The 27787-nt window shown below is 37.2% G+C and overlaps 1 protein-coding gene across 3 annotated transcripts; it reads left to right on the top strand.

Annotated features, from left to right (window-relative positions):
• Window positions 1–4894: 4894 nt before the first annotated feature.
• Window positions 4895–27778, top strand: LOC134659238 (androgen-dependent TFPI-regulating protein-like). Of its 3 annotated transcripts, none has more exons than XM_063514879.1 (4): window positions 4895–5096; window positions 25169–25309; window positions 26356–26576; window positions 27292–27778. In XM_063514879.1, the coding sequence occupies exons 1-4, from the start codon at window positions 5004–5006 to the stop codon at window positions 27749–27751; spliced, it is 915 nt and encodes a 304-aa protein (XP_063370949.1). In that variant the 5' UTR covers window positions 4895–5003; the 3' UTR covers window positions 27752–27778. The 3 variants fall into 3 exon arrangements, with proteins under 3 accessions (XP_063370949.1, XP_063370948.1, XP_063370947.1); XM_063514878.1 differs by lacking the exon at window positions 4895–5096 and adding an exon at window positions 9295–9630; XM_063514877.1 differs by lacking the exon at window positions 4895–5096 and adding an exon at window positions 20744–21009.
• Window positions 27779–27787: the final 9 nt, after the last annotated feature.

The raw sequence follows: 27787 nt of genomic DNA on the forward strand, positions 1-27787 counted from the left end.
GCATTTTTTAATATTTTTTTTTTTTAGTTTTCTGTACATGTGTGGCAATGGCATCTCGTCAGTGGTCGGTGACGTACTAAAAGCAAAGAAGTGCATGCACTTCTCTGAGGTGCGGAAACATTTTGTTCGAGATGTCGTCTCTTGTATATATATACCTCAATGAAAACTCATCGAGAAAATTCTAAGAATCCCAAGTAAAATTATGTTGCGTTGTTTAATCACAGAGTTCCTATGGCGACTTCCTGAGTCCATCATCAGATCAGCTCGATGGTACCATAATATTGCATTATCACCCAACTTACATATGTAGGTATGTGAAGTTTCAACAATGGGAAGTGGGTCTAATCACTAATGTAGCTTGCAAGATTTGAGTTTTTCAGTTTTACGACAAATGATAATATGGCAAATAATACATTATGACTTAAAACTTTATGAGAAACAAAAGGGACTCCATTTTCTGAGCATACTTATCTACATGAAAAGGCAGATTAGTTGTTTATGTGTATTAGCGTCTATAAGATTAATTTTATATGTGTGCGTAGTATTCTAGTGTTTACCTACAGTGTTTTAAAATGCCCAATGTATCTCTGTTTACCTTTAAAATGAATAAAACTTACTATTTATTAATACCTATTCAAGGTAACCATCATCGTCATCAATATGCAACCTTGTGTTTAAACTTACTTATTTTGCTCCAACCTGCTCATTACAGTCAGCAGCAGAAGTTGCTAAGCGGGCGAGGTGTTCAAAATTACCTTGACACGCTTTTATTCTCTTAACATATACCATAACACGACCCGCCTTGGCTTCGCACGGGTTAACAAATTATACATAAACCTTCCCCTTGAATTACTCTATCTATTAAAAAAACCGCATCAAAATCCGTTGCGTAGTTTTAAGGATCTAAGCATACATAGGGACAGACAGCGGGAAGCGACTTTGTTTTATACTATGTAGTGATTTGTACACCGACTTCACGGTATAATATGATGGAACTTCCATTAATTCTAATTTAAGGTCACATCAATGTAATGTACCATATTCTGACAAATAAATACATATCATTTAATTTTATTTCAACAACTAGCGTCCCGCCCCGGCTTCGCACGGGTAGTTCAACTAATTTACACAAAACCTTTACAAATTATACATTTAAACCTTCCTCAAGAATCACTCTATCGGTAGGTGAAAACCGCATGAAATTCCGTTTAGTAGTTTTTGAGTTAATCGCGAACATACAGACAGACAGACGCGGCAGGGGACTTTGTTTTATATAATATGTACTAGCTTTTCCCCGCAACTTTGTCTGCGTGGGGTTAGTAATTTGAGTAGCTTATTTTGACGCAATCTGCTTTTTATCAATTCCCCATACAAACTTCCACCCCCCTTTTCACCCCTTTGAAGGGTGATTTCTGGGATAAAAACTACCCTATGGCCTTCCCCGGGACTTAAACTATCATTATAAATATCATGAGTACAACAGCAACACCCTTAGGGCTGACTTAGACGGCGCGCGAACTCGCATGCGATTTTAGTTACATTGCGGCTATGGATTGCAATCCGGTCTGATTTTTAATCCGGCCGGATCCGGCCGGATTGGTATTGCGGATGAAAATTTCGTCCAGTCACGTTTTTAATTATTATGTTTGTTAGCGTTAAGCAGCAGTGAAGGATATTTTTCTAATGGGTTAATAAAACGACAGTTTGAGGTTTCAAAAATCAATGTTTTTATTACGTAACCACTAAGTCTTATTACAATAATCAGTCGCACAAATTAAGATCTTCTTTCTCTCTTAAAATATCTATAGCCCCACAAATCCCACAAAAAGGTGCTTTCAATTCTTCGCTTTATTTAGTAGCATAATAATAACAAAATAACATATTCTATTTACTTTAAATTCGACAAATCATTTAACTTGACTGCTGAATGAAGTCTTATAAATATTTCTTCATTCTATTTTAAATGCAGTTAACACTTATTTAACTGGGCTACAATGGTTTGTACTAAATTAAACGAAACAACATGTACGTTATATTATCATGTAACAACACAATTAATTAAATATAAAACAATTCAGTACTTACTTACGGTGCACGGGAATCTCAACCAACACTACGACGACACATATTTCGTCGGTAGAAGACTGGCGTCAACTAACAAACAAGTTGTTGTGTTGCTGTTTGCGAGCGGGAACGCGGGGAGGGGAGCATTAAAATACAATTACGTTCGAATATTGGCGAGAATTTTTAAATTTTAGCAGTGTTTTAAGCTGTAATTTTATATTTTAGCGCTTTTATTCCTTTTACCGGATCCGAGACCGGATCCGGTGAAATTTGCCGGATCCGGTAGCTTGAAAAATGTACCGGATCCGGCCGGATTACCGGATCTGCCGGACTGGATTGCAATCCCTAATTGCGGACTGTTGGTTACGTCCAATTCAACCGACCGATCAAAACCCGCAATGTGATGAAACTCCCATGCGAGTTCGCGCGTCGTCTAAATCAGCCCTTATACTTATTATCGTGCGACCTTATGTCCTTACAATAAGGTTTATAATTCATTGTCAGTTTACAGCGTGGACAACGTACTCGAACCTAATCCAATTACTCAAAGGCAAAACGGTCGATGACAAAAAAACAGCCAAGTGTGAGTCGGAACTGCACACCGAAAGTTCCGAATACTTTGAAGTTCAAAGGGCTCAGTGAAACTTATTTATACTTAAAATAAAGAAAAAAAAAACAACGGGTTGCACTCAGGGAGTGCCGGCAGAAGTGAAAACTCGATGACTAGTGCAATCACTATGTGCAATTGAGGTTAACGCCATCTAGCGTTCGCGTCAATTATTTGAAACCCCTAAGCACATCACTGTTAGTACTCGAGTTATATTAATACCAGATGGAGCGAAACTCACTAGATGGCATTTAAATCATTAAAGAAAAACTCAATGACATTAGGTACATGTAACAGTTTTTCATGTAATGTCATTGAGTTTTTCTTTATTGATTTAAATGCCATCTAAATCTTACGGTCACGTGATTGTCTTACGCTGTCTCGATTTTAACATTATTTCCCCACCTCAAAAAGTGCACAGCGCCGCTAAAGAAGTTTTCACTTCGAAAATAAGTTCAAACTTATTTGAACTTATCTTTTCTTTGTTAGATTTGGATAAAATTTAGCTGGTTTGAAGAGATCCGCGTCCTATGCGGAATAAATCAGAAAAAAAGATATAGATGATACCAATTTGTCAGTAAATCGGAACCAAAAAAACTATACTCATCCTTTTCTTTTGGATGCTAGTACTAGTGTAAGACAAAGATGATTCTCTCTGTCTATGTTTGAAATGGGACAGTCCTCCGATTAAATGATTATGATTATGATCATGACACTATAGGAACGCCAAGCTACGATAATACCACATTTTCAGAACGCAGAGAAAGATTTGTTTACGACATAAGTACAGTGAAATTGTGCTCATATTTAACGAACTCTATAGCACCAAATTTATCATACCAAATTTCAACTAAATCGGTTCAGCGGTTTAAGCGTGAAGCGGTAACAGACAGACACGCTTTCGCATTTATAATATTAGTATGGATGTATTGAATTGATGATAAAGTCGCGTCAAGATAATTTTGAACACCTCGCCCGCTTAGCAACTTCTGCTGCTGACTGTACATAATGTTAGCGGTCAATAGTTAATTATAGGTAGTTGTGCCCTTTTTCAAAACTACGTCTTATTTTATAACCTGTTATAGTGCAAGTGACAAGCGTGAGTTGGAATTTGTGTTTAAGCACAAAATAAATAATAGTATAAATAGGCCCCGTGCATGAACTATAGGGGGCAGCACAGGAGCTGTCAGATTTTTAGCGCGAGGCGTAAATGTGTCGTTTATGCTTCCGATGTAGCCCACAAGATGGCAGAACCTAATATACACAAGGAAACATACCGACGAGAACGGTAGATGGTAGCACTTGCTTTGGCAATCAATGTATAGGTGAACCAGGATCTATTGAGGGTGCGCCATGTTGCGGAATTTCACTAATTTTTTCATACTACACTGAATTGTCACCCTATACATGAGAATAACAGCGCCCTCTTGACAATTATCATATATTACTGGTCAGGCTATAAATGTGCACATATGTTTCCGAGTCAGGCTACACGGTGGCAGACCCTCCAACGCGCACGGTCCCTATAGTACTACCGTAACACAGAAAATAAATTCCTACACAACCGAATCATGCTGTCCCTTTCTTATATACGGTACACCCTTTCGGTTATTTAGGATTGTCAAAATTGAAGTCATTATCTTATCTGTGGTCGTATTCGAATAATAAATTGAACAGGTCCAAGGGGTAAAGAGTTCCATAAAATCTTATTATCTATAGTTTGTCAAAGGACTGTCTCATTTCAAACATGACAGAGATAATCATGCTATCTTTGTCTTACACTAGTACTAGCACTAGCACCCAAAAGAGAAGGATATATGAGTATATATTTTTTTGTTCTTATTTAGGTACTGACAATTTGGTTTGACCAACTATAGCTATACATTAAACAGTTAAACACACTATACAGAGTGTACACAAAATTTTCACTATATTTTGGATCAGTTCGGATTACGCCAATAATAGTGGTTACATACATTTCAAATAAATGTCAATACATAGGTATCGACATTTAATTTTAATATAAAACCCTTCTCATTTTAAAACCCTTGGCGAAAATGGAGGGTTGTATGTACTTAGATTTTGTTCACTGAACCCTAATACGTATAATGAACGATACTGGACCGTCTTAAGCATTTATAGTTAGTCATTACTGGTCGTTATACGACCATCCGGTATAAGTATAATAATATAATTAGATTAATTATTTCAAAATAAAATGGCGAAATACCCGGAAAACCGTGATAAGAAAATAGTTTTGGCAATTTTTAAGACTTTGTTTCATTTGGCGTTTTGTGTGCACTTTTGGGTGATAAGTGTATATGGTGTGATTATGTATATGAATATTACTGAAGAACAGCTGAAGGAACCTTTGATTTTGATGGCGAAGATGTATCCGTGGGCGTATGGGACTATATGGAATGCGGTGAGTTATAAATATATAATATAGGTCATTCTTACACAAATTGACTAAGCCCCACGTCAATTAACGCTTGTAGTGCGGGTAGGTACTCCAAGGCCTCCACGGGTACTTAGACAACGATATAATTATATAATACTAGCGACCCGCCCCGGCTTCGCACGGGTTAACAAAGTATACATAAACCTTCCTCTTGAATCACTCTATCTATTAAAGAAACCGCATCAAAATACGTTGCGTAGTTTTAAAGATCTAAGCATACATATTATAGGGACAGACAGACAGCGGGAAGCGACTTTGTTTTATACTATGTAGTGATTTGTATCCTATCCTAATACATAGAAAACACCCATGACTCAGACACAAATATCTGTGCTCTGTGCCCATCAACTCATCGCACAGACTATGCCCTTACCGGGAGTCGAACCCAGTACCACCGGCTTCATAGGCACTGCCGACTAGGCCAGACTGGCCGACAATGGCAAAAAACATAATCGACAAAATAAATGAAATAAAACATCGACCGACCTGTCTGGCCTAGTGGGTAGTGACCCTGCCTATGAAGCCGATGGTCCCGGGTTCGAATCCTGGTAAGGGCATTTATTTGTATGATGATTGATACAGATATTTGTTCCTGAGTCATGGTTGTTTTCTATGTATATAAGTATTTATATATATTATATATATCGTTGTCTGAGTACTCACAACACAAGCCTTCTTGAGCTTACCGTGGGGCTTAGTCAATTTGTGTAAGAATGTCCCTATAATATTTATTTATTTATCTAAACTTAATCGACAAAAAAATAAAAAATATCTTACCGTATATTATTCTTGCCGTAAGTATTCAGAGTTAGAATAAACTTTTATTTATTTATTTTTGCGGACGTAGATTCATTTGCGGACCGGATAATATTGTCATAACACCCTGTATATTTATTATACTTCGTTTTTTAGCATTACAAATTAAACAATCTTGAAGAGTCTTTTTATTGAAAATTATTGAAAAACGCTTTAAAAAGAATAGTTTTGAAAGCAAAATAATGTAAAAGATCTATAATTCTAACATAATTATTTGCTGTGACTTATTTTTCAAAAGTGATTTCTAATTAAAAGACATGTCAAGACAGTTTTTCTAATGCTAAAAAATAAACTATAAGTAATAACAGTAAAAATGGATCTGACTCTAATGGTATTATTCAATTTGCTTGTACAGACTCCCATACATCTAGAATTCTAGATGATAATAGGATATTTGACTGTATTTAAAATAAATAATTCAAGGTTAGGTACCTATGTATGTTATGTTTTTACATGTATGACTGTAGACAAACAATCCAAGCAATGATGTCCAAAAATATAATATTAACCTGTCAAGCCATTTGTGACACACTAATGCATACTAATGATTTATCTAAACAAGTTTGCACAAGGAAGTTACAGTCAGCATCAAAAATAGCGATTGAAACATCAGTACCCCCTTTTTTTAATAAGAGGGGAGCTTTACGCATACCACCCAGCGCGGGGACGGGCCGGGATAGTTATGTGGGACTCCCTGTTGTGGGCTAATGAGACCTCAGGTTTACCCACTAAAACCCCTCTGTTGCCGCCTCCCTGCTATACGGCGAGGTCCCAGGAACGCCGAAGACTCTTCCGCAACCTCGCCAGAAATATCAGTAACCCCTAGTGTAACATTCGATAGCGTGACGTCACGTACGCGTTAGGGTAACATTCCATTTCTGACCGCAGCTGCACTACTGGTACTGAACGCGTCGCTGTTACTGTCAATTTCCATAGCAAAATGAACAGGAGTGCAGCTGCGGTTGGAAATAGACTGCTACCTTTAAGTGTCATTTTGTATGGGATTTTGAGTTTCCAAACTTGCTTGGTGCGCTGTTCAAAATCACATAGACATAACGCAAACGCGAATGCTCGTCACCTATTGAACGAAATTGACACTAGGGGTTCTGTCCACCTCAAATACTTTTCAGGGTTCCGTACCTCAAAAAGAAAAATGGAACCCTTATAGGATCACTCGTGCTTCTGTATGTCTGTCTGTCCGACCATTCCCCCCCAATTACCTCCGAATCTACTGAGTCTAAAATTTTGAAAAAAAGTACACAAAATAGCTCTTTACCTATAGATTACAGGAAAACCTATTAGAAATGTGCAGTCAAGCGTGAGTCGGACTTAATGTACGGAACCCTTGGAACGCGAGTCCGACTCGCACTTGGCCGGTTGACCCCCTCCCCCTGATCCCTACGTAATTTATGGACGCCCCCTTATGTAAGAGTCTAACATTCCATTACATAACTATTATTCACTAATGTTTGTCGTTAGCATTGTCATAATTGTCGACAATCATCAACATGCAACGTCGCGTTGTGACATTGAAATTGTGTATATCATTGTCTTAAACCGGTTCAAGATGCTGAAAAAATATGTCAAGCGTGAGTTGCACTTACAATAGATCCAAACTTAAAATAGATGTCATGTTATAATCTTCAAAGCGACCCGGCTTTGGACCACAACTCATGAGAGCCCGGGGTCCGCTTGTGGCAACTATATAATCTCAAGAAATGGCGTAGACACAGTTTTAATGAAAGCGACTCTCATCTGACTAAGCTAATAATTAATGTCGACGATTGGTTTTTTTATACGTCGATGGCAAACAAGCATACGATTCGCCTGATGGTCACCGTAACCTATGGACGCCCAACTCCAGAGATGTTACATGCGCGTTGCCGACCTTCTAAAAATCTGTACACTCCTTTTTGAAGAACCCCATACCCCCTCGACCCTCGACCCTTAAGAAAACCTCGGAAGGGAGTTCATTCCACAGCCGGAGTGTCCGCGGAAGGAAATTCCTCTTAAGAGTCTTAAGACGCACAGTGCAACAGTGCGCGATTGAACGGAGTTACAACATTTTGTCACTTTGAAGTCGATACAGAGTTAGCTTAGTCAGGTAGATAAAAAGATAAGATGAAAGATTTTTATTCGTGACGATCACAAAACATGTACGGACATGTACAGACAACAACAACAGCAAGAATAGAAGAAATTAATAAGTGTACATCACGAAATGGACCCAACTCAGCTCAGCATAAAGCCAGCGCTGGTCAAATGGCGGACAGCGGCAGTTATTCTATTCTATTTAATAAACTCAAGGAGAAACGGACAGTAATGGTCATTTTATTTTTAGGACCCTGAAAAAAATAATTGGTGACCCCTGTTCTATACGTTGTTGAAATCTGAGATCTTTATAGCAAGGCTGGGAAAAACACCCGTCATTTTGAATACCTACAACAGATTTTTCCTTAATACCAACATCAATGAAATATGCCCCAATGACGTCCGTAGATTGTGAGCGAACATTTCGAATTAAAAATGGGTCCTAAATTATGATTATGTTTTCAAAATGACGGCCGTTTGTCCGAGTCTTATTTTTTTTTCTACCATTATTATACTTGTAGGTCCTCGCTTTCAATAAGGGCGGCCTATAACTATTATTATTTTGTTACATCAATTTTTATGAATGTACTAGCGACGCGCCCCGGCTTCGCACGGGTTAACTTATACATAAACCTTCCTCTTGAATCACTCTATTAAAAAAACCGCATTAAAATCCGTTGCGTAGTTATAAAGATCTAAGCATACATAGGGACAAACAGCCAGCGGGAAGGGACTTTGTTTTATACTAAAAGTATGTAGTGATTATTATGCAGTTTTCCGAGCCTTGTTTATGAGAACAAATGCAAGATTTATGAAAGTACGTAAATTCCGAAGAACTGGGAATCACCTTTTGGAGAGCATTTATTATTGCCGGCAGATCCCTAAAATATAGCTCAAAATACGTCACTCCCCTGAAAGAGCGCGAGCTCGTGCGAACTGTTCCATGTTTTATAATTATTACTAGTAGTCTTCTCACATTATCCGTTAGGTTGACTACTTTATTAATCTTCCGGGCCTTTTAAACAATAAACGATAATTATTGAAGTAATTTCTAGGTATTTTTTTATACAGGCCGGCCCAAACTACAAAACAAAACAATTTGATCAATAATTTAAAAGTATGTGAAGCAAAGCATATTATTTTTGAAATAATTCTCTTTGGCTTTTATATACGAACGCAAACATTTTTAAAATGATAAAAAATATGTACAGTAAAAATATGTCAACGTGTTTTTGGGCCACCCTGTATATATTTTAATAGTCTCTTGTAGTAGGCTAGACTGTCGATGTGATATTTATTAACTAGTAATATAAATTGAAAGTAATATAAACTTAACAAGAATTAATATAAAATGGTGAAATCAAAAACCGAAACGATCCAAGCGATTAGCGACAATGTGGCTGTTGGTGAAAAAACTGTTTTGCTCACTCTCTTCAAAACCATTTTCCATCTATCGTTTTTGGTGCATTTCTTGTGGGCCAGTGTGTATGGTGTGTCGATATTTTTGAACCTGACGGAATACCAGTTGAAGGAGCCGCTGATAGTGATGATGAAGACATATTTGTTTTGCTATGGCACTAATTGGAATGCGGTGAGTTAACAAGACTTTAATAGTAGATTGTGTCACAAGGGAGCAAAATTACATATTTCCGGCGTGGGCGTACATTGAGTCCTGGGCGTAGTGAGGGATTCAAATGTTATTGCCCCAAGCTGCTTGTCATCATCTGTGAGTAAAATTATTGTTTATAATATTATACATATAAGATAAAAAATACGTATGCACGTAATCTATTATAAACAAATTGTAATCCATTATGTGCATACTATTTTCATATTTTATTGTGTTAATATTTTGTACTGGCAATTAACCCTTCGTACGCTTAAACACGGATCCGTGCGTGAGAATTTAAAAATCTATTGTTTTAAATGTCAAGGTCACTTTTTAAATGATCAAATTTGACAGGCCGCATACGAGGGGTTAAACGTCCTACAACCAGAAAAGTGCAACTATGATCCCTCCTTGCAGTGAAGGAAATTGCCACATTGATCCTTTCAAGTAGGGCAGATAATTTTAACGATATCGAATTACTGGTTATTTACAAATAAAATCGGCTGAAAAGCTAGTAGTAAAACTGTTAATGGATAAATATTGCTGTTTTATTTGTTTTGATAACAAAAACCGAGGTTGTTTCTTGTGCTGTAATTTTATGAATTAATTAGATATATTAAACATAATTATGGTTGGTAAAATACTAATATTTCAGACAGACATAAATAATATAAATGATTAGTTGGGACGGAAATACATCAAACTCGCGATACCTATCTGAATGTCTTGCAAAGTAACAAGGTATAGGGTGGTATTGGTATAGGTACAATTATTATTTATATAGTAATTTAAGTTTTGCGATTATGTGAAAATATTATGTAAATTTCTCTCTGCATATTCTTCTTTATATGCATATCTTTAAAGAGCCATTGTTTTCACTGTAACCTTTATAGAAGCATAATTTATTTAATTATTATTTATGTACACTTTTCGTCAGTCGTTTAAAAGCAGTGTTCAATAACTACACAACCAAAAAACTTTCTCAGTTTAAATTATAAGTAATATAAATTCGTCCAAAATATAAATCAATTTCATACAGTAATCTTAATAAAATGGCCAACAATTATGTTCAAATCAAACAGCCTTCAAAACTTATGTGGTTTTTCAAAACTTTTTTCCACTTCGGATGGTTTGTTCATTTCGACTGTGTATCTGCATATGGTGTGTACATATTTAAGACTACACCGGACAAGCAGCTCGAAGAACCGGCAATTAAAATGGCTTTCACGTATTTTCCTGCTTATGGCACTTTATGGAATATGGTGAGTAAAGGATAATAATAAATTTATAATGAATCAATGAAATAATTAAAGTCTAAAACATCTGGGAGGCCGAGCTTTGCTAGGAAAGCGTTTTCCCAGAGATAAGATCTACTTAGCTAGATCGATTTTTCGCCCCCGAAAACCCTTATATAGCGAATTTCATCGAAATCGTACTATCGACTACAACCGTGTAACTCACACTGCGCTGGCAGTGAATGGGCCATTTTATTTAAAGTTGTCCCCTACACTTTTTTTTCAATTTGTGAATTTATATGTTGATCCTAATAGGAGAAAAAAAGTGTCCCAAGATTTCCATACATTTTTCGATCTTTCCATTCCGAAACCGCCATACAAAGTCTATGAAAAAATGGTAACGGAATGGAAAAAAAAACTTGGGACACTTTTTTTCTCCTATTAGTATAGAAAGAGCTCGTGATTCTGAGTAGAAATAACATAAAAAATCCATTAAAAAAAAAGTACCTATGGGAGACTACTTTAAATAAAATGGCCCGAATGTGTTAAGACTTTTTTTAGGGTTCCGTACCTCAAAAGGAAATACTTACATAGGTACCCACAAACATGAACGCTGAAAACAATACAGTTCTTTTTTTGGGCAGTCGTGTGAAAAACGGAACCCTTATAGGATCTCTCGTGCATCTGTCTGTCTGTCCGACAATTCCCTCCCTTTATCTCCGAAACTACTGGGTCAATTTTTTTGAAAAAAATACAAAATAGTTCTTTACCTATACATGACAGGAAAACCTGTTAGAAATGTGCAGTTAAGAGTGAGTCGGACTTCATATACGGAACCCTTGGAATGCGGGTCCGACTCGACGAACTAGCTTACTGAGGCAAAGTCCTAAATTAAGTAAATCCATGTTAAAAACTAGATTAAAAGAATATCTTCTCAATTGATCAATATAATTTTTTTAAAGTGAACATAATTAGAAAATGGAAAAATAATGTAAACAAACCAATTTATAGAAACAATACATTTATGTGTGGCCTATGAAACTGTTAGTCTAAGTATATAATTAGTTAAATAGGTTAAGTGTATAAAACTGAGCGCATCTCGCCATCAAACGTAACAGTTTGGCGATAATATAAATGTTTAGTAAGTAAGATGTGAATTTAAATATATAAAAAAAAAAAAAAAAAAGAACTTGCACTTGGCCGGTTTTTTTTAATGGTCATAATAAAACACAAGAACTAACCTATACCTTTAACACTCGTTCACCTTCACAGGTCAAATGCATTATGCTCTAACTAGTTATGATTATTTTCCTCAAGCAGTGCTCCAAACGCGACTGGCATAATTCATTCATTTTAATGAAAAAAAAAGTGCAATAACGCATAAACTATCAAAAGTGTCGGGGCTAAAAAAAACCTGTATAAATTGAAATTAATTAAAAGTAATCTAACTCTGAATTGTAGTTAATTAAACTAAAATAAACAATCATCATCTTCCTCGCGTTGTCCCGGCATTTTGCCACGGCTCATGGGGGCCTGAGGTCCGCTTGGCAACTCATCCCAGTAATTGGCATGGGCACTAGTTTTTACGAAAGCGACTGCCATCTGACCTTCCAACCCAGAGGGTAAACTAAAAAAAAACAATATTAACTGGTAATTAAACTTTAATTAATAAAAATGGCAGCAAATAACGTGTCTATAAAAGATATAAGTGACTGTAGATCGACGAAAAAAAATTAGCATTTATTAAGAACGTTCTGGCATTTGAGGCTTGTGATACATCACAATATAGTTTTTCTTTTTGGTGTGCATATATTAACGACGCAGGTCACCGAAGAAATGGCCAAGGAGCCGTTTATTTCGACGGCGATCACTTACTTTCCTGCTTTATTCACTATTTGGAATTTTGTAAGTACTAGTGACCCGCCCCGGCTTCGCACGGATTACACAAAATACTCCTCTTCCTTAAGAATCACTCTATTAATAGGTGAAAACTGCGTGAAAATCCGTTCACTACTTTTTGAGTTTACCGCGAACATATATAGGTACATACAGACAAGAGTGCTCACTCATCAACATAAGACTTTCCGGTCGGTGCTACATCTATTGTCAAGTAGCAGTACTGATAGTTCCGCTACTCGATGCTAGATGTAGACACTGAAATTAATAGTCTTTTTGGTACCTAAACTGATGTATGGAGTGAGCAATCTACGTATTTTTTTCTCTATTATACAGACAGACAGACACGGTGGGGGACTTTGTTTTGTAAAGTATAATCATGTCACCACTTACTGCATTTTTCTGATCTCCGCTACCCAAAGGTTGTCTCGAAGATGCTGAGTGAGGGTCCTATTTTGGCGTCCATTTTTTTGGTATGTCTTTTTAGGGTTCCGTAGCCAAATGGCAAAAAACGGAACCCTTATAGATTCGTCATGTCTGTCTGTCTGTCTGTCTGTCTGTCTGTCCGTCTGTCTGTCCGTCCGTATGTCACAGCCACTTTTCTCCGAAACTATAAGAACTATACTGTTGAAACTTGGTAAGTAGATGTATTCTGTGAACCGCATTAAGATTTTCACACAAAAATAGAAAAAAAACAATTAATTTTTGGGGTTCCCCATACTTCGAACTGAAACTCAAAAATTTTTTTTTCATCAAACCTATACGTGTGGGGTATCTATGGATAGGTCTTCAAAAATGATATTGAGGTTTCTAATATCATTTTTTTCTAAACTGAATAGTTTGCGCGAGAGACACTTCCAAAGTGGTAAAATGTGTGTCCCCCCCCCCTGTAACTTCTAAAATAAGAGAATGATAAAACTAAAAAAAATATATGATGTACATTACCATGTAAACTTCCACCTTAAATTGGTTTGAACGAGATCTAGTAAGTGGTTTTTTTTTTATACGTCTTAAATCGCCTAAATACAGAACCCTTCATGGGCGAGTCCGACTCGCACTTGGCCGCTTTTTTCAATGTGTTGTGTTGTTAAACACTTAAAAAATGTCTTTGATGTCACCCCTTTGTTTATTTATATTCTGTGGACTGTGGTCACATCGAAATAAAGAAAAAGCGGCCAAGTGCGAGTCGGACTCGCCCATGAAGGGTTCCGTATTTAGGCGATTTAAGACGTATAAAAAAAAAACTACTTACTAGATCTCGTTCAAACCAATTTTCGGTGGAAGTTTACATGGTAATGTACATCATATATTTTTTTTAGTTTTATCATTCTCTTATTTTAGAAGTTACAGGGGGGGGGGGGACACACATTTTACCACTTTGGAAGTGTCTCTCGCGCAAACTATTCAGTTTAGAAAAAAATGATATTAGAAACCTCAATATCATTTTTGAAGACCTACCCATACGTATGGGTTTGATGAAAAAAAAATTTTTTGAGTTTCAGTTCGAAGTATGGGGAACCCCAAATTTTTTTTTTTTTTCTATTTTTGTGTGAAAATCTTAATGCGGTTCACAGAATACATCTACTTACCAAGTTTCAACAGTATAGTTCTTATAGTTTCGGAGAAAAGTGGCTGTGACATACGGACGGACAGACAGACGGACAGACGGACAGACAGACAGACAGACAGACATGACGAATCTATAAGGGTTCCGTTTTTTGCCATTTGGCTACGGAACCCTAAAAATGTATTTTATTATATTCAAGTAGTTACCTACCTTGCATCTAATTATGAAGTTAGGTAAATATCTGCCTTACAAGTGACACATGTGATTAAAATAAGATAATCAAATATCCTCAAAGTCGACTAGAGTTACGTAGGCGTACGTAATTTTTCTTAGAAGTTTCATGTTTAAATAACACTTGCACTGCGTGTGCTATCAAAATCGTTGTTGCGTTGTCGTCTTGGTCTAACTTTAGCATATAGTTTGTCAAAGGATTGTCTCATTTCAAACATAGGCAGAGAGAATCATACTATCTTTGTCTTACACTAGTACTAGCACCCAAAAGGAAAGGATGAGTATAGTTTTCCTGGTTTTACAAATTACTGACAAATTGGTTTGACCAATTCGCCAATCTGATGAAATTGTCCGATCAAATCAGGACGTACGGACTCATACGCCAATTTGGCTCGCCGAATTCGACCGCCGATTATGACCGATATTACCGATAAAATAGGGTGCAGACGCAAGAATACCAGGCATAAATGGTAGGATGGGACTAGATTCATGATACCAGGTCTATTTGTGACGCTATTAGTATTTTCGTTTTGGAGCCTTTTTTAACTTAGAAGGCTCAAATATCACCATAAATCTTAAATTGGTGATTAAATTGGTGATTGGCGCCAATTATATTCCTGATCGATCGATTTGCCCAGCTCTTCTGGACTCTACATTACCTATTAGATACCTAGGTAGGTACTATAAAAAAATTAACCGTCAAATCCGTCAAATATGGTTGAAATCTAAAATGTTAAATTGGATTTTGGTACTAAAAATATGTTTTTATAATGCGTGTTTATTGCATTTCGCTGTAGTGTTTTTTGGTGGATTGTACCTGTATTTTCAAATCACGGAGGACCAGAAAAAGGAACCCCGGATATTAATGGCCACAAAGTACTTTTGGTTGTGGTCCACATTCTGGGTCATAGTGAGTGTGTAATTCCTACTAATATATAACCGGTCAAGTGCGAGTCGGACTCGCGTTCCAAGGGTTCCGTATATAACATACAAAACTGTTGTATGTGTTTAAAAAACCCGTGGATCAAATACTAAGTTATTAAGTCCTACTCACGTTTGACTGCACATTTCTAATAGGTTTTCTTGTCATCTACAGGTAAAAGACTAGTTGTGTTTTTTTTAGTTTTAGACCCAGGTGTTTCGGAGATAAAGGAGAATGGTCGGACAGACAGACAGACGCACGAGTGATCCTATAAGGGTTCCGGTTTTTCCTTTTGAGGTACGGAACCCTAAACATATATGTTTACGAATAGACAAAAATGTCCACATAATATGAGGGTAGATTTCCAATTTTATCTACCCACTTGTTACAAATGTAAATACTTAGACACATCAATACCAACTTAAGAAATAGAACAGACTTGTGTTTTAAAAGTAAAAATTCTACAATTTCAACATTCAGACTGTATTTAAGTTATAATAAATTCAAATAAGCTTTAAAAACAGTGATAAAATATCTAAAGCTCTGATAATGTCGACATTTTCTTACGATTTTGAGGTCCAAGAGAACAACTCAGTGAAAAATTCATTAAAGCAATGTATAAAGTTTTGGATCAATATACTGTTTCATTTCTTAGTGTTTTCTTATACTGTGATGGTGAATGTTTTTGCGGTAATAATTTTTGAGGGCATCAGTGACCATCCGGTGAATAAAATACGAGAATTAAACGATTTCAAGTTCATTTATCTCACTAACTGGAATTTCGTAAGTATGAGTTTTATTTTAGATGATTTGATGATTAAGTGATGATGATTTAGTCCAGCGGTCGGCAACCCGCGGCCCGTGAACCTGTCACTTGCGGCCCGCGAGCCTCCCTGGCTATTTTGTATGTAATATTGACAAACGACAATGTCTGATAAAGTCATAAATATTAACAAAGTGCGGCCCGCGTCAACTTCGTTAACTACTATGTGGCCCTTGGCTGATAAAAGGCTGCCGACCGCTGATTTAGTCAAATGAATATACAGATTCTTATGCAAAAATGTTTTAAATCTGTTTATTTCAAATAATAATAGCATTACAATTTCTTGAACCTAGTTAAATCTTTAATATTTTAGATTTTATTTACGTCAGACCATAATAATGTCTTTTGGGTAAAATTTACAACGTAAATTACAGTACAGCCCCGCTCATCCGGACACTTTATAATCCAGACCGTTTCGGCCCGGGTGCACTCTCTTAAGCCTTCGTTTCCACCAGAGCTGTGCGAGGATTCATAGCAAGGGATGTGTTTATTAAGAACCAATAGCATCACTTAATGTACCTAATCTCTAGCGCAGCTCTAGTCGGTAATTTTCTATTGGTTCTTAAGTTATCAACCAATGGGATGTGTTTTTAAGGAATGTTAACAAACGCGTCCCGCGTTACGCAACCTCGTACATCTCTGGTGGAAAAGCAGCGTAATATGGCGATTTTGGTGGTCGCCATATTCGTTTCTTCCCCGACTAAGAGTGCCAAGTGGCAGCTGGTGGAAAAGCAGCGTAATATGACGATTTTGAGGAGCTTTTTTATATATCGGAGCGGCCAAGGTGCTCACAAATATCTGAACACGCCTCTATTGTCAAGGCTTAAGAGTGCGTTCAGATATTTGGGCGTTTTTTTTTGTTGTCCCCTACACTTTTTTTCAAATTTGGGATTTTTTACGTTATTTCTACTCAGAATCACGAGCTCTTTTCATCCTAATAGGAGAAAAAAAGTGTCCCAAAATTTCCATACATTTTTCGATTTTTCCATTCCGCGACCGCCGTACAAAGTCTATGAAAAATGGTGACGTAATGGAAATAAAAAACCTTAGGACACTTTTTTTTTCTCCTATTAGGATAGAAAGAGCTCGTGATTCTGAGTAGAAATAACATAAAAAATCCCAAATTTGAAAATAAAGTGTAGGGGCCAACAAAAAAAAACGCCCATTTGTGAGCACCTTGTGGCCGCTCCGATCTATCTGATGGCGACTGTACATGTACTCAAGCCTAGTCGCAAGTTTCGCACAGCGCACCATTAATTTCTTTCTAATTGTCTTAAGTTTCCAATAAATTTAATAATAACAATAACATCTGTTTTATTACGGACTGTTGTTAAAGATAAAGATAAGATAAAAGATAGTTTATTCAAGTAGGCATAATTACAATGCGCTTATGAACGTCAAATAAAGCTAGGTAGACCGGCTCCAACCCTACACCTTACCCTACAATTCTTACCTTTGTTATGAAGTTATTTATAACTTGGGTTTACCCCATGAACATCTAAAGGGGCCCACCGTCGAGCAACACCGGCTTCCGACTCGTCGGAAGGGTGGGGCCCAAGCTTTTCTGCAAATTAAAGCAAATTTTTCTGCCATTTTTTGCGGGGGGAAAGGTGCACACAGTCGCACTTCTCACACACTTACATACAAAATCCAATCTGTAATGACGACACAATTACATAGAAAATGACACCCTACACAGACAAATCTTGCACACCTCGATCTGTTTTTGTGTACGGACGAGTCACAAGACGTGTCACAACACGCACACTAACACATTTTCGTCAAAGAATTTTATTGTTTTCTGAGAGATGAGAAGTCGGATTTGTCGCTCAACCGATCCGCAATTTGTACTGGGCGAGCAAAATGGATAAATCCAACAATTACATGTGAGTAAAATATAATAATTGTGTTTAAATGTAATTAAACGTATGATATGTAAAAAAAATATTACACGTGAAATGTAACACCTTCTTTTTGTAAATTTGATGCCCCGGATCTCTTTTTACAACAAAAATCCGAGCAACTAGGCATTTTTTCTGCTGCTGCGTTCACTCGCGCGTCTGGACTAGGTCTAGTTTAAAATCCGAGCGCAACTAGTTTTATTACCCGCGCTAGATCAGTTGATCTTGTACCTAGGCAGAGGGGAAATAGTGCGAATGCCGCCTCCCTTCCGTGTTGCTTTAAGGGGCCCACTGATTAACAGTCCGCCGGACGGTATCGGCCAGTCAGTTAGAACAAAAATTTGACAGTTCCGAACAACTGACCGGCCAATACCGTCCGGCGGACTTTTAAGACCAATTTGGTGAAAGCGAAACGGCACACATTACACATAGTTCCATTACGTTATTTCGATTAGTTCCATATATTAACTAGTTTTATTTAATTGTTTGTAGTATAGTGTTATACGTCTTTTAACACTTTCCGTCATTAGTAAAGTACCAAACGCCTCGGGCAATTTGGAACTATGGGAACTATAATCTTTTAAAATTTGTAACAGTGTAATTGTTATAGCTGGTCAACCAAATCTTGTCAGTAAAAAAAGGCGCGAAATTTAAATTTTCCATGGGAAATTATCCCTTTGCGCCAACATTTTCAAATTTGCCGCCTTTTTTTACTGTCAAGATCTGGTTGACCAAGTATAGCAGAAATGTTCTTTACCGTTATAAGGCACTTTATCTCTCGCGTCCAAAGCTTAAAATTAATTTTATTATGGCGTTGATATATATCTAAAGACGGGCAATAAGAACGGGGTCAGTACAGCGGTGTCACGCACTATTCGAGCCAATCGTGCAGTCTACCACCACAACGCGATTGGTTGACGAGTTCGCGTCACGCGCGCGATTCGAAAATACATCTTTGAATCATAGTATTCAAAGATGTCTCCTTAAGATGTGTTCCGCCGAGTTTGTTGCCGGTCCCATATTGGGATACCTTTTATTTGAGGGGGGACTTAAATATTCTCGAGGCAGAGAGAGGTGTACGGTTGGACCCGGTGTAGCTTTATTTGACGTTCATAAGCGCCTTGTAATATGCCTACTTGAATAATAAATTATCTTTATTTTTATACTGATATACCTAAATACAACACGATTGTACAGCTAATTACTGTAAACTCATGTGAACTATCACGTACATTTATGTCCCAGGTCACACAGATAATATCCATTATGTACGTTAATAGTGGCGGTATGTAATGTAATAGTTAGGTATCAGAACGGTGTTGCCGTCATTAGCTGGATGTAATTAATGTAATTATGCACATCTAATCCTTAAGGTACCGTAGGTTCAGAGAGCGGAGCGTTTTGAAAAACTTACCGAGGTATGGCGCCATCTATTCGAGCATATTTATTTTTTTCTTGATTTTACGAGGCACGTTTTTTTCTTAGACTTACTTATCTTATGCGGAGTTAGGTACATAATATGTATATCTTTGGTTTTAATTTATCTGTATCAGTTGCAAATTTCCTATGTTCCGCACTTGTATCGTAAATCATTATTACAGTACATATGGCCCTATTTTCCCGCACTAGTGCGTAAAATAGCACTTTTCGTGTGTATGTCAAAAGTTTAAAGGGCCATATGTACTGTAAAACGTTGTACGATACACGTGCGAATAGGTAATTCACAACTCGTGTCGATTTAAAACACTCCCTTCGGTCGTGTTTTAATTTATCGCCACTCGTTTCGAATTTCCTCTTTTCCACACTTGTATCGTAAATAATTATTTTGAAACGTTGGCTTGTAAAGATGTTTGTGAACTCGATCGAATAAAAGATTTTTTACAGTAATTTGTTCGTATAATTTGGATGTAGTCAACTAGTTCCGATTTCCCTTACATTCTGCAACTTAGTAAATTTTAGTGTGTCAACTAAAATAATTAAATAGTCCTCGACCCCCGCTCCGGGTCGTTCCTGGCGCAGAGGTTGTCCATCGCGGTTCAACGCGGCAACGCAGCAAGCGTGATGGGCACCTTTGCATCGGGGGCGATGCGGGGTGGGTTGTTTGATTAGTTTTTATGTGTAGGTTTAGTTGTATTTATAGTTAAGGTTATTTCTAGTATATTTCTTAGTTTTAAGTATTTTTGATGGTTGTGTCAATTTATTGTGTGTACCTATTAAATAGTTATATTTGTATTCTAAACATTGCGTATGGCAACCCGACGTAACGTAGTTTATTTATCTACCCACCACATCGGACAGTAACCAATTACCTCTTATCACTACAACAGTTCATTAATAAACTATATATATTATTCTTAATTAAAACTAAAACATAGTGTTAATTGTGATTTGCTAACGAAATAACGGAAATATAGCTTTAGTTTTAGATAAAAATTTGAACTAAAACATAGTGTTAATTGTGATTTGCTAACGAAATAACGGAAATTTAGCTTTAGTTTAGATAAAAATTAGTTTACTACTACTGGTTTTTTTTGTGTAAAATGGATGTCCTATGGAAAGAAAACAACATTTTTTACAATATTTTGTGTGTTTTGATAACTGAGAATGAGAAATTGTTCGATAGAAGTGACGCCAGACTATATTGGAAGACCGTGTACCATATGTTTTTGATTTTGCACCACGGCTATGTGGCTAATTTTGGGGCCAGTTTGAAATTAGGCATCGATCACGCAGAAATAAGGAAGTTGAAGAAGTTCCGAGTGGCGTATTTAACTGGGTGGAATTTTGTAAGTAATTAGTTTCGTATTTTTTTGGATACCGTACCAAAAAGGTAAGGAAACCCTTATGGTGTGACTCTGTCCATCTGTCTGTCACTTCGCCACAGAATAAGTAATAGTAAAAAGAAAAGATAGTATAGACGGGTCCTGGGAATTTTGTACCCAGTCACAGTAAATTTACTGCCATCTATCGACACACGATTAAAACTTAAAATGAAAATGTATAAAACTATCAATAAAATATATATATGGACTAGCGACCCACCCCGGCTCCGCACGGGTTAACAAATTACACATAAACCTTCCTCTTTAATCACTCTATTTATTAAAAAATACTGCATTAAAATCCATTGCGTAGTTTTAAAGATCTAAGCATACAAGAGGCCTATACCCGACAGGGGTCCTTAATATAGTAAAATAAACAACAATAATAATAGAAAACTTTTATTATGCAAACTATTTAAGGAAAAATAAAAGGCTTAAATAAATAAAAAAGCATACATACAGACAGACAGACAGCGGGAAGCGAGTTTGTTTTATATTATGTAGTGATGATGATAAATGATTTTATTATTTTTATATAATTTTGACCCATGTACTTTCACTGATATACCTATCTATATGATAAAATTGTTAAATATCAAACGGTGTCGTCAACGCCATCTAGCCGAGCATAGGCTAAAGGTATGTGCGCCATCTATCCGAGAATGACTTTTTCTTTATTTCCGAGGCACGTTTTTTCTTTAATTCATCTTTATTAGGGATGTACCGACTAGTCGGGAAAGCCGACTTTCCGGCCACATTTGTAGTCGGCGATTAGTCGGCGACTAGTCGGCAAAAAAGGCCGATTAGTCGGCCTACAATTAATTACAGAAAGTAGGACATAAATAAAATAAAAAGCCAATATTAATCAAATGTTACATGCCCATTTTACTCAAATACGTATTTAGGGTAAAAAAAGTGAGCTTGTGTTCATATTAAATTCATGTACCTATAGGTTTATGTAGGTGTATCGTCGCAGTAGCACAGAACATCTTTCAGTTGATATTGAAAGCGCGACGAAAAAAAATGTTTTTCTAATGCATCCGAACTTGAATAAAGGTACTCCAGTTGCCATACGAATGTAATCTTTATCGGGAAGTAACGATTATGAACTTGGCCGACTAGCCGACTAGTCGGCCGACTAATCGGCCATCCGAGCACCGATTAGTCGGCTAGTCGGCCAAAACCATAGTCGGTACATCACTAATCTTTATATCCTCTAGCCGCCCAGAGACCTATAAAAAGGTCTCCTGTTCCATTCTAATTTGAACTTTGTGTTGACAAAATAAAATTTCATTTTGCTTGGCAAGGTTTGACGTATCGGACGTGACGGAGTTACATATGTCTTTGGTAATCGCTAAATATTTCGGGAACTATACTTACGTTATCGATTTGATATTGAAATAGTTATGAGCAAGGCTAACTACGACGCATTTTTAGGGTTCCATAGTCAACTATAGTTTTGCCATATCTGTCTGTCTATCTGTCCACGGCTTTGCTACATGATCGTTTAGTGCTAGAATGCTGCAATTTGGTATGGCATAAATCAATAAATCCGACCAAGTGATACAATTAAATCTAAAAGAATATTACAGACATGATAACTTTAACTTAGGTACCTACACTTAGGGAAAAAATATTTTAGAAATTAGTAGTATTTTCATAAATTATCATGCTACAGTGCCTTAGGTAACAATTAAATATGGGGTCCCGTTGTTTCCCATATAGTTTTAAGTCATAATGTATTGTTTGTCATATTATCATTAGTCATAAAACTGAAACCGTTAACATTTCAGGATTATCGTTAGGTTATCCTATAGATGGGTTCGGTTAGGTTAGGTTTGTGACGCGTTTCTGAACCAAATGAATTATGACTAACGAAAATGCGGGCAAACAATACATTATGGCTTAAAACTATTTGAGGAAACAATAGAGACCCATTAAATATATCTTCTGCAGAACAGAGCGGCAGCTGACGTTCACGTCAACAATTCATTGTCTGACAAGAAATCGGTCTTAAAAATCTATCATCTACTAGCCCATAGATGATATTACTGATATTTCGTGATATCATCGAGACAACCTATATCGTTATCTCCTTCCGGAACGCGTGTCAGATAACAATACTAGACCAGACACGTGATGTCTGTCCGTCTGCACTTCGCCCTTATGTGAACAACCTGATAACTGGGTATAAGCCGAAATGTGTCTTAAGACGATTGGATAAGGTTCTTATCACGTTGTAGTGTGAGGTCATTTTTATAGGTCAATGACACGTGTAGTAAGAATTATCTGGGTAATTTATATGATATACGCTAATTACTTATACTTAGATATTTTTTTATTTATTAGATACCTAGCTATAGATAGACGGACATTTATATTTAATTATTAATCATATGTCCGTAAATAAAGAGTAATTACTATTACTATTGAAGTGAAAACTTCTTTAGCGGCGCTGTGCACTTTTTGAGGTGGGGAAAAAATGTTAAACTCGAGACAGCGTAAGACGATCACGTGACCTGATCGAAAAACTGTTACATGTAATGTCATTGAGTTTATCTTTATTGATTTAAATGCCATCTTGTGAATTTCGCTCTAACTGGTATTAATATAACTAGAGTACTAACAGTGATGTGCTTAGGGGTTTCAAGTAATTAATACTAACGCTAGATGGCGTTAACCTCAATTATACATAGTGCATTTTGGACTAGTCATTGAGTTTTCACTTCTGCCGGCACTCCCTGAGTGCAACCCGTAGTTTTTTATTTGCATAGGTATCTCTTGTAATAGGGTATTTGACTACTAGTCAAATCAGTTTCATTTTTCGAAAAAATATTTATAGTTTTATATGGGTTTTAAAATAGAAATATACTGTGTCTAGAAATAACTGCTGTCAACGTTATTCTATTAATCTTCTGGTGCTTTATTTCATGCATGGTGTAAAATTATTTATTTTAAATACAGTCAAATACCCTATGCACCCGTGCCCTACATAGATAATAGGAATAAACATCTTATTTTCATAAATCTAACTTCTAATGTTTATTTCCTCTAATTGCACTAATTAGCGCTTATTAAGCATAATACGTTATCATCTGCATAAGTCGACTATAATTGAAATATAATGGGGCATTATCTATGAAAAGGGACCTTATTGTCGATGGCGCTTACGCCGCACAGCGTCGTGCGGCATTGTATTTATATCGGAGCATCGTTGATAATGGCGTAACCGCCATCGACAATAAGGTCCCTTTTCATAGATAACGTCATATATTAGGAGCGAAGGTTAATTGGCAACCTATTTAGAAATACCTATATTTCTCGACATAATTCTTCTTATCGGGGCTATATTTGACATGCGGCAAAGTCACGATCGGGTCACGTGGCAAATTGTGTAGTAAACAACAATGAGTCAATGTATATTTATTTCAGACCAAAATTACAGTCCATATTCGTTAGTTATGTACAGTAAAATCTACTTATATCTATGTTATACAACGTGGTCATGAGAAACCCGAAAGATTTTAACCCTCTAGTTCATACGAAGAAGCCAGAACATTGAACTCTCTTGACATTAGTTCAAGTTCAAAATTTTGTATGGCGTGCACTAAGGTTAAGGTGTATTCCTGATCATATTTTAAAGACTTTACAAAAACATTTTTGCTCAAGCGGAAAGCTTACGCTCGGTCAGTAAAAACTATAATCTCTAGTGCCGTAATTAAGTAGCACTTTACATGCCTAAGTCGAAAATTTAAAGGGCCATAATACTTATGTACTATAAAACGGTGTACGATACACGTGCGAATAGGTAATTCGTAAATCGTGTCGATTTAAAACGCTCCCTTTGGTCGTGTTTTAATTCATCGCCACTCGGAATTTCCTACTTTTCACACTTGTATCGTAATGTACTATTACTCGTATTGTATTCACAATTTCACATCAGGAAAAACGCGTAACGGTAACTCCTGGGCTATAACCGCGAAAACCGAATTTCGCAAATTGCAGGCATTTTTCTCTGTCACCCTAATTACGTCTGCATTGGAGTAAAAGAGAAAGATCCCCGCAATTTGCGAATTTCGGTTTTCGCGGTAGCCCCTCTGATTCAAATCTTCTTTGTCCACAGTCGTTCCAGACCGTGTTTCTCGGTCTCGCTCTGCTGCACGACTTGTTACGTTGGTTAGACAAGCACGACAGCAAGCTTGGCAAGAAGATCAAATACTTCCGTGACGTCATATTCAATGGGCTGGTCTTCCCATTCACATGTGTAAGTATATCTTCATCATCATCATAACTTAAGAGCTTTGCTCTTGTCGGTGCAGTAATCGCCAATCATTTCTTTCTTGTGCCAGTCTTTTAATTTCCTTATATCAGTTTTTTATTTGGCTATGATAAGTTATTCTAGGTTTCCCTTCTTCTCTTGTCTTTTCAATCTTGCCTTCCAAGATGTTCAGGAAAAAATTGTCATGCCGTATCAGGTGTCGTACCATCATGCCTCTCCTATGTCATTTAAGTTTTTTTTTGGGGATAGGTATCTTACACAGATCAAACTACCCAAACTAAGCAAAGCTTGTAATATGGGTGCTAGGCGACGATATATATACATATATATACATAACACTCATAACTCAGGAACAAATATTTCTGTTCATCACACAAATAAATGCCCTTACCGGGATTCGAACCCAGGACCATCGGCTTCGCAGCCAGGGTCACTACCCACTAGGCCAGACGGGTCGTCAGAGTTATATAACAAGTAGCTATAGTTTGCAGGAAAGGATCTAATGCATAAGAATTTATCTCGAAATGCAACACTTAAGTCAAGTCGTTACTAGCTTCCTAATGGTGTCCTGGCATTTTGCTCATTATCATCATCATATCAGCCTTTTATCGCCCACTGCTGTGCATAGGCTTCTCTTCGAACACGCCGCGCCACTTATCCCGGCCCTGAGCCAATTTCATCCAGAAGTGACCCGCAATCTTCCGGATGTCGTCCACCCAACGAGCCAACGGACGCCAGGCACTCCTTTCGTCTGTAAGCGGCCACCACACCGGCACCGTTAACATTTTGGCCCACCAGCCATCACTGCCTGGCAACATGTCCCGCCCAGCTCAATTTAAGTTTGGTAATGACGTATCTCGACATTCCTCACTCGGTCTTGGCATTTAGTTCATTTAGACAATTCAGTAAACGAAAGCATGCGGCGCGGTACGCACTGTGATAATTCGGCTGTGAAACTAGGGAATAAATCTTTTAAAACATGCGTGCTTAAAGTTATCTAACTTATTCCTAACCTATCTTCTTTTTTCCAGTTCGTCACCGGAATGTTCTGGTGCGTGTACCTCATCGACCGGGAGCTGGTCTTCCCGCAAGTTTACGACCAGATCGTGCCGTGGTGGCTGAACCACTGTGTCCACACCAACATCTTCATCGTGATCACCATTGAAACTCTTCTTACAAGACGAAGACAGCCGACCGACGTGAAGGTCGAGAGGTGTATGTGGGTGTTTGTCTCCGTGTTCTACGCAGTGGTGTGAGTATTTACCAACGACTAGTCTTCCCACAAGCTTACGACCAGATCTTGCCGTGGTGGCTGAATCACTGTGTCCACACCAACATCTTCATCGTAATCACTATTGAAACTCTTCACTATAACTCAGGGTTTTAAATAACTGCGTATTTAAAACCCTGTTTGAGTGTATTCCCATTTGTCCCCGACCCAAGAAACCGGCGCCATAAATGAGGTGGGGAAAAATGACAATGGTTTAAATAAGAACACCTGTTCCCATCAGTGCCCGTCGAGGAAAAATGGGAATACATCCCTGTTTGCTGGAAGGCACCCTGAACTCCTTAACTTTTAACACAATTAAAGCCCCAAGATTAACATCCTGAATATTATTGACCCACTTAAGCCCCATGCTGATTTTAAGCACTCTGTATATTGGTGAGCCCTTTGAAGCTCCAATCTTTTAGGGAGCCTTTTGTATAATCGGCAATCATCTCCAGGTCAATCAAAGAAATATATGATTTCAATAATTCCAAATAGCTTCAGAAGATCTATTCGATCTAATCTTGTCCTGATCAAATTTGATCGAGATTAATTATGTAAATGAAACGAACACCAATAACAGTTATAGACAATGTTCGAATTTGCCTCTTGAGAATCAATACAAGTACAATAAGTATATTTGCAAATTTCCTCCATCACGCCTTTTATCGGATACCTAGCCCTCATTTTAAATTTCCAGATACTACTCCGTATACTTCTTCGGCGGCTGCTGGCTGTACGGGGTCTTCGGCGTCATGACCTGGTGGCAGGTCTGCATCTACCAAGCCTGCATCTGGGGCTCCACTTGGGTCTTCTACAACTTCAACTTCTTCGTCAACAAAATGATCCACAAAGAAGGAGACGCTACTCCAAAAACATCCATCAATGGGGATCTGGAGTCTAGGGAAACTACTTTCCAAAACGCGAAAGTAGATGGCGTTGTTGAGACTGGTTCAAGTAAAATAAGAAAAGATGTCGAGCTAAGTACCAAAGATAGTGGAAAAGCAAATGCGGCATATCTAAACGATAATAATGATACAGAAACTGAAAAGCAATGGAAAGCAGGTGTCAGTAAAAATGATGGCAGTCTAAATCAGTCTTTAGATAAATCAACTGGTACAAATTTTAAAAGAAACCAGTTTGAGAAGGCTAGTTTGTAATTTATTGTTAAGATTATCTGGGTTATAAGAACCAAA

The sequence above is a fragment of the Cydia amplana genome, chromosome 24 (assembly GCF_948474715.1).
Source record: "Cydia amplana chromosome 24, ilCydAmpl1.1, whole genome shotgun sequence".
NCBI lineage: Eukaryota > Metazoa > Arthropoda > Insecta > Lepidoptera > Tortricidae > Cydia > Cydia amplana.